Genomic DNA, 16,096 nt, shown 5'->3' on the forward strand with positions numbered 1-16,096 from the left:
GCAATGCTCTTAACCACTGAGTCATCTCTCCAGCCCCTATAGTGGAAGTCTTGAATCAATAATCTAAACTTCCAGGGCTGGACAAGCGGCTCAATAATTAAGAGCACTTGTTGCTCTTGCAGAGGACCCTTGTCTAAACCCCAGCACTCGCACACAGCAGCTCACAACTCTTTGTAACTCCAGTTCTAGGAGATCACTTGGCCTCTTCTAACCCCCTCAGGCACATGATGGATATAAATATATACAGACAAAACACTCATACACATAAAAGAAATGAATCTAAATGTAAATAGTAAAAATCTAAACTCCTACCCTACAAAGATCTTTAAAAGCAAGGCAAATCAAAGAAACCAGATGTAGGGGTTAGAAAGATAGATCAGCAGTTAGGAGCATTGGCTGCTCTCCCAAAGGACTAGGGTTCAAATCCCAGCACCCACATGGCAGCTCACCACTGCCTGTAACTCCATCTCTAGTAATTCTAACACCTTCACACAGATATACATGTAGGCAAAAACACTTATGCACAAAAAATAAAAATAATTTTTTAAAGAAAAGAGAAATAAACAAACAAACAAACCAGTTGTAATGACTCCTGCTTGTAATCCAGTACTCAATCTTGTAATCTGAGACAGGAGAATTGTCATAAAGTCCAGGTTACTTAGTAAGTTCTCGTCTAAACTACAAAGCGAGACCCTTCTAAAAAAGCATGCCAGGTAGTGATGGTGTACGTTTAATCTCAGCACTTGGAAAGCAGAGACAAGTAGACTTCTCTGAGTTTGAAGCCAGCCTGGTCTACAGAGTTCCAGCACAGCCAGGGCTACATAGTGAGACCCTGTCTCAAAAAATTTTTAAAAATTAATAAAAATAAACAAAAAATAAAGTAGGGCATGGATAAATAATGTGAAACACAGCCATGCAACAGAATGCTTCTCAGCAATAACAAACACATCCCATATTCAGCATGCCCATAATCCTACACTAGGGAGGCAAAGGATGGGGCTGTGAGCTAGAAGCTACATCTGGCTAATAGCAATTTCATGGCCATCTTGAGCTACGTAGACCTTGTCCAAACAAACAAAACCTTGACTATGTAGGACACTAGAGAGATGTCTCAATTGCTAATGCCTGTTGTACAAGCATGAAAATCTGAGTTCAATACCCAACACCTATGGTATAGTAACACATACCTATAATCCAGCACTGGGAAGGAAGATCCAGGAGGATCGCTGGAGCCAGGTAGGAGATGAATCAACAAGCTCCAGCCAGGTTCAGTAAGACAACATCTCAAAAGAATAAGGTAGAAAGGGAGAGCAAGATGGTTCAGCATGCAAATGAGTTCACTACCAAACCTGACAAGTTGAATTTGATCCTCAGAACAAACTAACTCCAAAAAAATTGTCCTCTGACCTCCACATGCACACCCCAAAACACTTATTATACACAAACACAAGCACACATATACACAATAAATGATAGAAATTTTTTAAAAATAATCTGGAGACAGATCTTCCTGGAAGGGAGGAATAGAAGAGATTTCATGAGTAGGCGGAGGGCAGGTGGGAATAGAAACGTGAGTGATCAGGATGGAGGTGGGCATGAAAGGGGAGAGTGCTGAGGGGGATCGCTAGGGGAGGCATTTCTGGGTCAGGCAGAAGCCTGGCACAGGGGAATCTCCCAGCTTAGACTCTTAGCAATAGTGGATAAGTAGCCTGACTAGCCATCTCCTGTGACCAGACTGGTGCCTGTCCCAATTGTCATCAGAGAGGCATTATCCAGCAACTGATGGAGGCAGATGCAGAGATGCACAACCAAACATTAGGTGGAGTTTAGGAACCCTACAGAGGAGAAAGGAGTGTAAGAGCCAGATGGATCAAAAACACCATGGGAAGGGTCACACAATCTACTAACCTGGGCTCATAGGGGCTCACAGAGACTGAACCAACAACCAAGGAGCCTGAGGAGACTGACCTAGGCACTGTGCATATATGTTACAGGTGTGTAGCTTGGTCCTCATGTGGGACTCCTAACAGCAGGAACAGGGGCTGTCTCCAATCCTTTTACTGGGTTTGGGAACCCTACTTCTCATATTGGGTCGCCTTGCCCAGCCTTAACATGGGAAGGTGTTCCTGAAATTCGATATGCCATGTTTTATTGATACTCCTTTCCTGGATGAAGACAGAAGAGGAAAGGACTGGGGGGTGAGGAAGAGGGAATGGAGGACAGGAGCTAGGAAAGGAGGATGTGGGTAGGCTGCAGACAGGATGTAAAATAAAATAAATAGATGAATATGGAAAAAAAAGGAGAAAAAAAAACAAAACAAGATGGAGAATGATTTTAAAAAAGACACCCAATGTTAACTTTGGCCTCCACATATATACACATGCATTCACATCCACATGAACACATATGCACACAAGAGAGTAGAGAAGCAATAAAAAATTAAAAACGGAAAACTAAAATTACCACATACCACAAAGCACATAATTATAGCAGAGAAAACCTAAAAGAATCTATAATCTCAAGGCTAAACCATTAGCATCTACAAGTAAGCTATTAAAATCCAAAAGGCTTGGACAATGGTTCAGTGATAAGAGTGCCTAGCATGCACAAGACCTTGGGTTTAATCCCTGAAACACAAAACTGAATAAGTAGAAACCCAAAAGAATCTACAGGTAAAATGAACAGGTGAATAACTGTGTGAGAGATGGCTATAAAAGCAGCCCTCCAGGTCACACAGCAATCTCAGCATCAGCAGATCTCAAGAACACCACACAGAGACCTGAGCTCTACTGGCATACTTAAGAACAGGCTAGCCAATCTAGAAAGTAAAGACCCATTTGGCTAACCAGCAGAGGACAGTGGTTACTTTCAGAAAAGAGGAAACTTGACCACCGTGACCACCATATGGTATTCACTTCATGATAATCCACTGAGATGCAGACATTCATCCCTTAACTTCAAAGAACATATGTTCTGTGTTGGTATTTCAAACTGTTTCAAGAAAGTTCACTCTGTCTCTCTCCTCACTACCCCTTAAAAAGCAAAAACTGGCCAGGTGGTGGTGGCTTATGCCTTTATGTCCAGCACTTGGGAGGCAGAGGCAGGCAGATCTCTGAGTTTGAGGTCAGCCTCATCTGCAGAGTGAATTCCAGAACAACCAGGGCTGTTGTTACACAGAGAAACCCTGAGGTAGGAGGAGGAGAAATGACAGTAAACCATCTAAGATGAAGACTCAATCCTTTTTTTTAAATTTTATTTATCTATCTATCTATCTATCTATCTATTTATTTATTTATTTATTTTGGAGGCAGGGCTTCTCTGTGTAACAGTCCTAGCTGTCCTAGAAATAGCTCTTGTAAACCAGGTTTTTCTCAAACTCACTAAGTCTGCCTCTGCATCCAGAGCACTGGGATTAAAGGTGTATGCCACCACCCCCCAGCTTTGAAGACTCCATCTTACACTTCCTACATAACAACAGCTACAAACACAGGACAAAAACTGATAAAGGAACTTGTATCAAAACATAGGTGCATGAACAATATATTTTTGTTAACTCATATGATTACCTAAGATAGGGAATACATGCTCTATTAGAATTGCAAATATCTTTCTAAACTATATTTAAAATTTTACATACATAGGTATTTTGCCTGCATTTATGTGCACTACAAATAAGCCTGGTGCCTGCGGAGGTCAGAAGACTTGAATGACACCTTGGAACTGGAGTTGCAGGTGGTAGTGAGTGAGAACTAGTAGTGCTAGAACTAAACCTGGGTCCCCTGAAAGAACAGCAAGTATTCTTAATCAATGAGCCACCTCTCCATCCCCATCTCTTTTTAATATACATATATTTCTAAAGTTTTGACCTAAAAGAAGCTAATATAGATCACCCAGCCTACACCCTCAGGAGAAACTGAATCCCAGAAAAATTATGCGGGCTTGCTTCAGGTAAAGACTGTAACCAAAGGGAACTGGAGAAATGGCTCAATCATTAAAGAGTTCTGGTTCTTCTTCCAGGGGATCTGGGTTCAATTTCCAGCACCCACAAGGTGGCTCACAACTGTCTGTAACCCAACACCCTCACATAAACAAACAGGGAAAACACTAATGTAAAATTAAATAAATTATACACACACACAAACACATACTTATGAGGTTGTGATCAAAAGAACCAAGACTAAGCCGGGCGGTGGTGGCGCATGCCTTTAATCCCAGCACTTGGGAGGCAGAGGCAGGTGGATCTCTGTGAGTTCGAGACCAGCCTGGTTTACAAGAGCTAGTTCCAGGACAGGCTCCAAAACCACAGAGAAACCCTGTCTCGAAAAACCAAAAAAAAAAAAAAAAAAGAACCAAGACTAGGACTCAGATCCCTGGGCCTTTACATCCTAATCCCTCAAAAACACAATCTTAAACACCACACTCCCAAATAATGAAACCCCAAAAGACAAAAATACAAAATCTGCAAGATCAAGAGTCTCAAAGCCAGGCAGTGGTGGTGCACACCATTAATCCCAGCAGTCAGGAGGCAAAGGCAGGTAAACCTCTGAGTTTGTGGCCAGTCTGGCTACACAGAGAAACTCTGTCTTGAAAAAACAAACAAAAACACACACACACCAAAAAAAAGAATGAACAAACAAAGAAGGATCTCAGAATAACTGTGGGAGAAAATAATTTTTTAAAAAAAAACCTTAAGTTATAGTGCTGCACATCTGTAATCTCAGGAAGGAAGGAAGGAAGGAAGGAAGGAAGGAAGGAAGGAAGGAAGGAAGGAAGGAAGGAAGGAAGGAAGGAAGGAAGGAAGGAAGGAAGGAAGGAAGGAAGGAAGGAAGGAAGGACTATCACAAGTTCCGAACATCCTCAGCTGCACCATAAGCTACAGACAGTTTGAGCTACATGAGACCCTATTTCAAATAATAATAATAAATAAAATGTTTAAAAGACATTTATTTAAGGGCTGGATATATAACTTATGTTAGACAAACTATATCCATAGAAAAACAGGTCATCTGGCATTGTGGCACACACATGGAATCCCAGCACTCAGGAAGCAAAAGCAGGATCTGAATTAAACAGTAGCCTGGATAGCACAGCAAGATTCTACTTCAAAAACAAAATAAAACAATACAGGTACAAGGCATTATGGTACAGTCTTCTGATCCCAGAACTTGGGAGACAGAGGCAGGTGGTTCTCTGTGAGTTCAAGACCAGCCTCGTCTACAAATCAAGATTCATGCCAGCCAGGGCTCTCCAATGACTCTGTCTCAAAGGACAACAAAACAAGTAAACACAGGCAAGAGAGATGGCTCAGCAGAGGATGGAGGTCAAGTTCCCAGCACCCACATGATGGCTCCTAGCCATCTATAACTCCACAAAAACTCAATGTAGATAAAACAAATACACAGAAAACAAATAAAAATTAAGGACTTTCTGTTTTGTTTTTCAAGACTCTGTGTTGCCCTGACTGTCCTTGTGGACCGGGTTAGCCTCTAACTCAGAGATCCACACCTGCCTCTACCTTCTGAGTGCTGAGACTAAAGGTATACACCACCACCACCCAACAAAACTAAAGTTAAAAAAAGATAGTTTTCTTAATAATTTGAAAACAAAGAAAAAAGTTTCTGAAATTTTCACAGATGCCAAAAAACCCCACCTCTTCATTTGCTAATCAGAATCTCTAGGAACAAGCCTATTTTACTGCTACATACCAATAACACTGTGATAATTCAAATTTGCAAAAAGGTATAAAAGCAACCATTATTCTGGTTTTGTTGTTGTTGTTGAGACAGGTTTTTACTATATGTCCTTGGCTGGCCTGGAATTCTCTGCATAGACCAGGATGGCCTTTGAACTCACAAAGATCCTCCTGACTCTAAATGTTGAGATTAAGGGTGTGTGCCATTCACACTTGGCCCAAATCACAATTCTTAAGTTTTTACACATTTTATACAAAATGATGCAAAAGATAAAATATATAGCAGTGCAAAAAAAAAAGAAAAAGGGGGGGGGATAGATTTGTGGGCGGTAGTGGCGCCACCTTTAATTCCAGCACTTGGGAGGCAGAAGCAGGAGGATCTCTATGAGTTCAAGGCCTGATCTACAGAGCAAGCTCCAGGACAAGCTCCAAAGTTACAGAGAAACCCTGTCTTGAAAACCAAAACAATAAATAAATAAAAAAGGATCGATTATGGGCAAATACAGGAAAATAGTCTCACATCAAGAAGCGAGGGGGCTGGAGAGATGGCTCAGAGGTTAAGAGCATTGCCTGCTCTTCCAAAGGTCTTGAGTTCAATTCCCAGCAACCACATGGTGGCTCACAACCATCTGTAATGGGGTCTGATGCCCTCTTCTGGCCTGCAGGCATACACACAGACAGAATATTGTATACATAATAAATAAATAAATATTTTTTAAAAAAAAAGAGAATTGGAAAAATAAATAAATTAATTTAAAAAAAGAAAGAAGAGAATTGGCCTTTCTTAGAGAATATGCTTGAGTTTATCTTCTTGGGTGCTGTTCTTCTGAAATTCTATGACTCATATAAAGCAATGTGATCACTCCCTGTCTATCAAAAAGCTCTACCTTGAACTGAATTCTTGGCTAAGACGTTAAGAGTGCTTGCTATTCTTCCAGAGGACCTGAATTTAGCTCCCAGCAACCATGTAAGGAGGCTCACAACTGCCTGCAACTCCAGCTCCAGGGGATCTAACAACTTCTTCTGGCCTCTGTGGGCATCCCCACACATAAAGCAGCACTCACACAGACACACAACACAATAAAAAAAAAATTTTTTTTTTGAAACAGGGTTTATCTATGTAACTCTGGCTGCCTTGAAACTTGCACTATAGACAAAGCTTGGCCTCAAACTTGAGACCCACCTGTTTCTGCCTTCTGAGTGTTGGGACTAAAGTTGTGTACCACAACCACCTGGCTAAAAAATAAATCTTAAAAAATAATAATAAAATTATAAGTTCCACTGTCAGCATCATGCCTGTGTTGTTTTGGGCATTTAGCAATTTCTTTCCCCGTGCATTCAGACATGGGCCACAAATTCAACACACTAAACTGATGAGTCAACAACACCATGAGCATGCCCTTAATTATCTCCAAACCACCCAGTAATATCACTGGCTTCATCATGCAAATATGCTTCAGTTCATCAAGAGCTCCTAGAACTGCACTAGCTAGAAGTAATGCCAATAAAGACAAATGACACTTTTCGTGTGCACGTATGTGGTACAGGTACACATGTGTTCTTATGTGTGCATTCATGAGTGTAAAGGCCGAAAGTCAACACTGGGAACACTAGGTACGTTCAAAAAAAATTTTTTTTGTTGTTGTTGTTTTGTTTTTTGTTCTTCAGGACAGGGCTTCTCTGTGTAGCCCTGAATTTCCTGGAACTGAGAGATCCACCTGCCTCTGCCTTCCAAGTACTGGGATTAAAGATGTGCACTACCACCACCTGACTAAAATAACACATTTTCAGTGGAAATTTTCTGTTGTCTATGGCTTTACCACTGGCAGCACTTGATCACAACTGAAATAAGTCTCCAAGGCACTGGCTGAAAACAGCACACCACTTACCGATCACACTGTAAAATCCACCTACTGGAGGGAAGTTCACTAAAGCCTCACTCATCTGTTGCTACTGCTTTGGGATGCAATGTAAGCTCATTTTCTAAAACCTCTCTCCAATCTTCAAAGTCTTTTCAAAGCTTCACTTTCCCAGTTATTAATGCACAAAAAAAGTTTTAAAATGTTCAGGCCTAACAGAGGCAAGAATTTTGTATCTTTTTTAAATGGAGATAGTTTCAAAATAGTTTGGGCCATGCATTAGCCCAACAGGTGTTCTGCCGCTAAGACTTTATAATAAGTATGCCTGCCTGTCTTCTTCAGTAGTCAAACTGAGCTCTCTGTCTGTCACAGAGTGTTTACCATGTGCTACTGGGGGCCACGACACAATTACAACTTATAGCAATTGATAATTCGGACGTCAACCCACCAGAGAAGTATTCCCTAAAGAGCTACCTGTCAGCAAGGCTTGCAGACCACTGACTCTGAAAACTGTTGTTTTCATCTGTAATTTCACTTGTGTTATGATATCTCCCCACTACCATGCATTTTCATGTAATGTGTAATCTCATGATTGCACCTCAGTCTCTCTCTCTCTTTTTTGGTTTTTCAAGACAGGATTTCTCAATAGCTATGGAGCCAGTCCTGGAACTCGCTATGTAGACCAGGCTGTTCTCAAACTCACAAAGATCTGCCTGTCTGCCTCCTAGAGTGCTAGGATTAAAAGTATAAGTCACCATCGCCCAGCTACGCCTCAATCTTATGGACACATATATGTGTGGATGATCAGGAAAATGACTTTTCATTTATTTATATAATTTTCATATAAACTATATAGTGGGACATGCTTCATAACTCGATCTATTTGTCCATGAGGACTATAGACACTTAAAAGGCTGCTTTGTTCCTTTTTACTCAGGCTAACTGCATATAATTTGCTCAGTTTCACCTGAAAGCAAGTTCAAACTAGACTAAAGGCATTTTATAAATGGATCATAAGTTTAAAACTTTACAGCTATCCACAAGGTCAGAGGTGCAGATGTCTAACCAGGTTGCTACACAAAGCACGCAAAGAAAAGCTTGCCAATTCTTCACCTGCCAAGTCTGGGGACAATAGACCTGTCTCGGAGCTTATCTCACTGGGCACTGTACCCCTGCCCTCTACTCACAGTCTCACTCCCGTAACCTTGGAACTTTATGTTGCCATGGCAATGGCTTAGCTCCCTATCACTGACCTAGGGATGTGCTTTTGACCAATGAGAAGTAACTCTCGTAATTGTTTTTTATCGTTTCAAGGCTACTCCAAAGAGAAAAATTTTTAGACTAGAGGAGAAGAAAAGAAGCTAAAAAGAAATTAGAAATAGGACAGGAGAATAAGAATAGAAGTAAAACAATAAAGAGACTGATTTGAAAAAGCATGTGTGAGAGTTCGTTCACCCTTACAAAAAGCCCTTTTTGCGCCAAGGACTGGTGACTGCATGGGTTTCATCCCAGCACTCAGGAGGCAGAGGCAGGCAGATCTCTGTGAGTTCAAGGTCAGACGGGTCTACAGAGCTAGTTCCAAGACAGCTAGGGCTATTACACAGAGAAAGCCTGTCTCAAAAAAAAAAAAAAAAATTCAAAACTGATGTGGGTTTCCCTCTGTATGCTATCAATACATTTTATTACCATTGGTTAACAAAGAAGCTGCTTTGGCCGATAGCAGGGCAGATTATAGCCAGGCAGGAAAACTAAACTGAATGCAGAAAAAAAGGAGTGTGGAGTCAAGCAGATGCCATGTAACTGCCCAAGAACAAAGATGTGAGATAACAAACCATGAGCCTCGTGGTAAATATAAGATAATAAAATGGGTTAATTTAAGATATAAGAGCTAGCTAGGAATATGCCTGAGCCGTTGGCCAAATAGTGTTATAATTAACATAGTTTTTAGCCGGGCGATGGTGGCGCACGCCTTTAATCCCAGCACTCGGGAGGCAGAGGCAGGCGGATCTCTGTGAGTTCGAGACCAGCCTGGTCTACAGAGCTAGTTCCAGGACAGGCTCCAAAGCCACAGATAAACCCTGTCTCGAAAAACCAAAAAAAAAAAAAAAAAAAATTAGCATAGTTTTTGTGATTACTCAGGACTGGGTGTCGAGGAAACTAAAGCGCAGTCTCCATTTACACAAAACAGAACAAAAGTCCATTTTGCTTACTATTGCATCCATTCTGAACCCTGAAAAGAGTCTTGGGGCTGGACCCCAAAGGCTCTCATTATATGTTCATGTGCTTTTGTTCAAGTCACTAAACTTTTCAAGCTCCTTCTAACAGGCATTATTTGCAAGGAGCACAGTGCTGTGTAGAAGTTGCAGCAGCACACAACAGATTAATTCTGGATTAATTTGCATTAAAGCCAACATTTTCACCGCAATATGGGTTATACTGCATTGTCATTTGAAGAGTATTTCAGTTGTCAGATTCTAGTAAGCATAAGTGTCCCTTTGAAGGTATGATTATTGTTTAATTGTTGCAAATAAGAAGTAATCACAGCACCAATAATTTGCTATTTTTTTTTTAACTTGATCTCTGTGCATTAAAGGACCTCTTTCAGAGGTCCTGAGTTCAATTCCCAGCAACCACATGATGGCTCACAACCATTTATAAAGAGATCTGGCATCCTCTTCTGGCCTGTAGGCATACATGCAGGCAGAACACTGAATATATAAGTAAATAAATCTTTAAAAACAAAACAAAACAAAAAAAACCCTCAACTTAAAAAACTGTTTTTTATACTTATTTTGTTTGTTTGTGCATGGAGGCCAGAGGGTAAGTAGCATTGCTGAAGTAGTTCTCTCCTTCCACACATGAATTTCAGAATCAAACTCAGGTGGACAGGCTTGGGGCAAGCACCCTCACACACTGGGCTATCTCGCTGACCCTAGCTTTAAAATGGTTATCTTTAACCATTAAGTAGCCCTGTGCAATCAAATAACCAAAGCCTCTGTGACAGTGAGATGGTGCAGCAGGTAAAGGCACTTGGCCACCGAGTCTAATACACATATATACAAATAAACAAATGTAAAAATTAAAATACTGCAAAACCTTTTTGTGAGGGAACAATTTTGCAGATTTCTTTCATTATGTTCTAGGGAAAACAGTAAGAAGGAATGATGCTGCTTCCCAATACCAAATCTGTATCAGTAAAAATATACACAGACAAAAACCATTTATGAGACACAGATATAGAGATACAGAAATAAGAAGGGTCTATTGGAGGAACTGGTTCACACAATTATTGTGATTGAGAAGTCTCATAGGCTGTCTGCAAGGGAATGTCAGTAGCATGACTCAGATAAAGCCCAAAGACCTAAGAACCAGTAAAGCTAATGAGATAACTCTCAGTCTGTGGCTCAAAGCCTAAGGATCCAGGAGCACTGGTATAAGCCCTAGGATCCTAAGGCCAAGAGTTTGGAAGTGCACTACAGCAAGAGATAACTGTCCTAACTTTTAGAAAGACCAACTTAGTTTCTGTGTTTGTCCTTGACAAGCCTCAACCTCCTGGATGATGTATACCCATACTGAGACAGCTCTTCCCATACTCTATCTACACTCAGACATTAATCTCCTCTGAAAACCTCACATACACATCTTAAATAATAATCGACCCAGATTTTTGGTATTGCTATACCTAATATGATACAACCACCAAGCACAGGACCACCAATGTTTTCATAAACCTTTTGCTTTCTGCCATAAGAATACAGGGATTGAGGTTTTCAGAATTCTGGCTTCTCAGAATTTCACATTTAAGACTTTACTCTTTGAGGACTATGACTTTTGAGATTTTGCACTTCTAGGACTTCACCATTCACTAGCATCTGAGATTCCAGCTTCCAGGATCATGCCTGAAACCATATCTTTACTACTTTCCTAACAGCCATGCAGTCTCCTTTTCCTCCCATGTGAACACTCAGAGTTTCCCAACTGTTTTGCTATTTCACATTTAAATGGCAATCTCTTAACTGCAACATTTTTTTTAAAAAAAAACTTTCATTTTAAAAATTGGCTTAAATACATGAATACTAAAAGTACCAACAAGTTCAACCAGAAAAACACCATTTCCAGTTCCAATATCAAGCACTGAGGCATCCAATGGGATCTTGTGTTTCTGCATCCACCTTATAAGTCGGTTCATACTCTCTTCCCCAAACCTGTTAGGAACAGAATACAAAGAGCAGAGATACAGCAGAAGTTACAACTATATTCCACTTCACCTGTTTATACCATATACTCACTCAAGTCTTTTTTGAAAAATGACAAGTAATATTGACTATAACTAGTTTAAGCTTCATCTTTATTGGTATTTAGAAGAACACGCCTCTAAAAATGGAATACCCAAGGTATGTATTATACATAATATGTACATAAATAATAAGTACAGAGGTATGAGCATTTATAAACACACATGTACACATACACACATACTCTATCTACATTAACATTAATCCTTTAAAACGTTGTCCTAATACTTGCCTTCTTGGACATCAGCAAATACTGGTACTTAAAAATTTCATTACTTAGCTGAAAAATTACAACTATGGAATGGAAGTAACTTCCTAGTACTATGATCAATTTAAATCTGGGTCACTAAAAAAAAAAGACATTTTAAAGCTGTCATTGAAGCAAAAGTCAGGCAGAGGCAGGTGGATCTCTGAGTTTGAGGTCAGCCCGCCTTACAGAGCAAGTTCCAGGGTAATGCTGTCTGAAAAAAAAAAAAAAAACAACAACAACAACAAAAAAAAACAAAAGAAAGAAAAGAGATCCTTTAAAGCTACTGAAGCCAGATTCAACCCAGGCATCTAGGCTGTCTTTGTTGTAAGCATACTCTCTCATACCCAGAAAAACCATCCTTGGTTTAACTCACCAGATTTCTCCTGTATCTCCATATTCTTGGAATGTTCTCAGTTCTCTCTCATAAACAGCATCCCAACTACATAAACAATGAAATGTGAAGCAAGATTCCCAAATTAAACTGTATTTTGTGAATTAAATAATTTCCAATGCATTACATGGCTACTCACAATCGCCTTAAAACATTATTAGTGTTATCAATAAGCGCATACAACCCATTTTTTAAAAAATATCCTTGGGCTAAAAGAATGAGAACTATGAGCAAGCAAAATAAACAAGTACTTACATTCATGCAATGCACAATCCTATATACATTTTAGTTTAAAGAATAAAAACAGGCACCTGCCCAAAAATCTCTTAAATCCCAGACCCAAGTTCAAAACTGGACTGCACAAGCTGAGCTTGTGGCTCCAAATTTGCTCATCAATGTGCAGATACAGGACTTTCTAGCCAGTAGGTTAGTGGTTTGCTCACAATGAGCACAGCGAAGATAAAAATTTAAATTAAGTGCTAAAACAGTCTTTGCCTCTCCCTGTATTCTAGCTTGCCCATTAAATCTCTTAATCCTTACAGCGGCAACTCCCCACCCTCGCCCCTTACCATCCGTTTTCTCCTCCTATTTCATCTCTACAACCCCTGCTCCCTCCCCCAAATTTCTTCCCATCCTAATTCCTGTTCCCTACATTCATTCACGTATATTCCAATCCATTAATTTCTTAGCCTCAACTTTAGGTCAGGACACTTCCTCTCTGGTTCTCCCAGAACCCCTGCCATCTCACTAGCTCACAGTTCACAGCATCCTCCACTCCGACCTCCTACAGCAGCCTGATCCCACAGCTCTCCCGGGACCTCCCCGGGCCCTCGTCCGGTTCGTTGCCCAGCCCTCTACACCCTTTTCCCCAAGCCAGATTCCAGACCCCTACACCGGCTCCCCAAGGACCTCGGGTGGTCTTGAATCCCTAGAAAGAGGGTTAACCGCTCCCCGGGGCGCGCTTGGGGTCTCGCCCCTTAAGTCCCCACAGGTGGCTTCCACCCTCCTCCTTCAGGCTCCCAAGCCGGGGTGGGGGTGAGGGGTCCCCATCTCCTTCTGGGCCTCAGGCTCCCGCTCACCCGCTCTCACACACTCACTGCTCTCGTGTCCCCAGCACCGATGGGACGAAGTCACACGCCACGGGACTGCCCTCTCGAGACTGCGCAGGGAGCACAGCGCCGCCTTGACCGTCAGCATCCGCGTTCATGTCGCTCTGCGCCTTGTGGGCTGTCGCGGCCACCATAGAGACGCGGTTCGAGCAGAGGGGACGCGCCAGCCTGGCCTCTCTAGGCGATGGAAGACCTTCTCTTTCTCTCTCTAATGCTCCAGAACAGGCCTTGGGAGGCCGACCCACAGTCAAGAGCCTAAGCCATCTTCCTCCAGCCAACTTTCCCTGCACCTCTTACACTCTTGCTCTCAAAGTGACCATATCTGGGGACTGCTGTTTGTTGACATGGTTCAAAGTACTGCACTTTGGGAAACACGCTGTCAGAAGCCACAAAAAAGAAACACACACCACTCCGTCCTAATACATGTCCTCTTATCTCTCTAGTGAGGCAGATCTGGAAAGTAGGTAGGTAGGTCAGCCCATCGCATTACTGGCTTCCAGACCAAAAGACTAATTTTATGTGTGGCTAGAATTCTGGAAAGTGACTTGATGTAACCTGATGACCCTTTAAGAACTTATTTATGGTCCAGGAAATCAATGCCTTTGGGGCCACCCACAGTACGCCAGCCTTGGAGTTAAGATAAAATGAGTAGGGGAATGAATGGTACGACCTCGGTGGGTCTTCCTCTGCCCCAGGTAGGCATCTGAACCCATGCAAATCTCTACCTTTGCATTTGTTTGTTCACTGTAGTTTGCTGAAAATAAAAGGTGGCTTCTTCCTCAGGACTTCGTGAGTCTGAGATTTCTTCTGCCTTCCGCTGACTGCAACCAGCAGTTCTGTAATACAATGAAAGAGATCTTATGTGTCGGCACCGAGGATATTTTCTGTAGTAGCCATGAAATTGTCAAAGCACTCGTGGTCGAATGTCCTCAGCAAGGATCTCAAGAGTCCCCTAACAAGCCGCCTTCCAACGAGAACTTGTTTCCAAGGCTACATTTCTGTTGACTCCGCAGACCAGACAGAAGCCCAATAACAAGTCCCGCGAGGTAAATGGCAGCAACGGTTGCCCTCCCAGTTTGCAGTTCATCTTCTTCTACAAATGGTGTTCCAAGATCTTCTGGCAATAAAGAATAAAGGAAAGGGCAGATGGAAATCCATGTACATAGTGATTAAAGAACTCGGGAAAGAGAGTAAGTAACCTTATTACAGAGCAATAAAACCACCGGATACCACAGCCAATTAGTGCCGCCCTGGGCAAGTAGCTGTTTTCATCTTTTCTAGACTGTAGATGCTACAGAAAGCAAGCCTGAATGTGAGGGGCTGATTCTTTAAAAGAAGCAGCCGTGAAAGATAAGCCTGCCTTCAGCCCAGTGTCTTGTCAACACTTGAAATGCTTTCGCTGTGTGTGCGATGAGAGCTGTAAACAGTTTTTGGGATGGAGCCCCGGGAAAAACCATGGTTTATACCAAATCCCTTCCCTGACTCCAGGAAGGATTATTCTGACTGCTTAGTCCCCAGGGCTGTGGGAGCACCACCTCTGATTACCCAGGGAAGGGGGAGTCGTGGGGGGGGGGGAGTTCCATTGGGTAAACTGCCTAGCACAAGGTAAAAGCAAAACTATATAAGGAACACGGCCCCTCCCACTGAGTACCAGTTTCATGAGACCAAAGGCAGACCTGCAAAACCTGAGATTGCCAGCCTTGGTTTTGGTTTTTGTTGGTTGGTTGGTTGGTTGGTTGGTTGGTTTTTGGTTTTGGTTTGTTTTTTGATCCCTGCTGACTGGCAACAGTTCCTTATGAACTTTGCTTCCCAGAATCCTCAAGCACTTCCCATTTGACAAATCCAAGATGAAGGGCAGAACTTTTCCTTCTTTGACCATACAACAGCCAGTACCAGAGAACACACTTCCAGAAAAACCTCCTTGCCTCCCCCAATCCTTTTCTCACTTCTGCTTTGATGTGAGCTTCTTATGTTTGGTTTGGTTTGGTTTGCTTTGCTTTGGTTAGGTTGGTTGGTTGGTTGGTTGGTTGGTTGGTTGGTTGGTTTTTTGAGACAGAGTTTCTATAGCCTTGGATGACCTGGAACTAACTCTGTACACCAGGCTGGCCTGGAACTCACAGAGATTCGCCTGGCCTGCCTCTGCCTCCCAAGTACTAGAATTAAAGGCTTGAACCACCACTGCCCGGCTCAGCTACCTTCTTAAATTGCCCAGACCACATGCCCAAGTATGGCCCTGCTCACAGTCAGTTGAATCCTTCTCACTCAGTTAGCAGTCAAGAAAATGAGCCATAGACATGTTCAAAGACTGATCTGATGAAGGCAATTTCTCCATTGTTATTCCCTTTTCCCCAGGTATGTCTAGATTTGTGTCAAGTTGACAAAAACCAACCATCATGATCACTAATCCAAACAGCTGGAATCTGAACAGCTCCAAAATCTGAAATAACTCTGGTCTTAAGTATATCAGGTAAAGGACCGGCTTAGCTCAGGGGCTCTCAAC

The 16,096-nt window shown here is 41.9% G+C and overlaps 1 protein-coding gene across 3 annotated transcripts in view; it reads right to left on the minus strand.

Annotated features, from left to right (window-relative positions):
• The window catches only part of Eef1akmt2 (EEF1A lysine methyltransferase 2), a 93,666-nt gene extending 79,891 nt beyond the window's left edge, over positions 1–13,775 (minus strand). Inside the window, exons 1-3 of one of the 3 annotated variants that reach the window (XR_012910620.1) lie at positions 13,585–13,715; positions 12,470–12,535; positions 11,642–11,756 (exon numbers count right to left, since the gene is read on the minus strand). Coding sequence is in view for 2 of the 3 variants with exons in the window: in XM_075972550.1 (XP_075828665.1) it covers positions 11,642–11,756; positions 12,470–12,535; positions 13,585–13,730 (327 nt within the window). In the remaining variant the exon portion in view is untranslated. Of the gene's footprint in view, positions 1–11,641; positions 11,757–12,469; positions 12,536–13,584 lie in introns of all 3 variants that reach the window. The other 2 variants (XM_075972550.1, XM_075972548.1) reach the window with 2 other exon arrangements.
• Positions 13,776–16,096: the final 2,321 nt, after the last annotated feature.

This window comes from Microtus pennsylvanicus, chromosome 5 (genome assembly GCF_037038515.1).
Source record: "Microtus pennsylvanicus isolate mMicPen1 chromosome 5, mMicPen1.hap1, whole genome shotgun sequence".
Lineage (NCBI taxonomy): Eukaryota > Metazoa > Chordata > Mammalia > Rodentia > Cricetidae > Microtus > Microtus pennsylvanicus.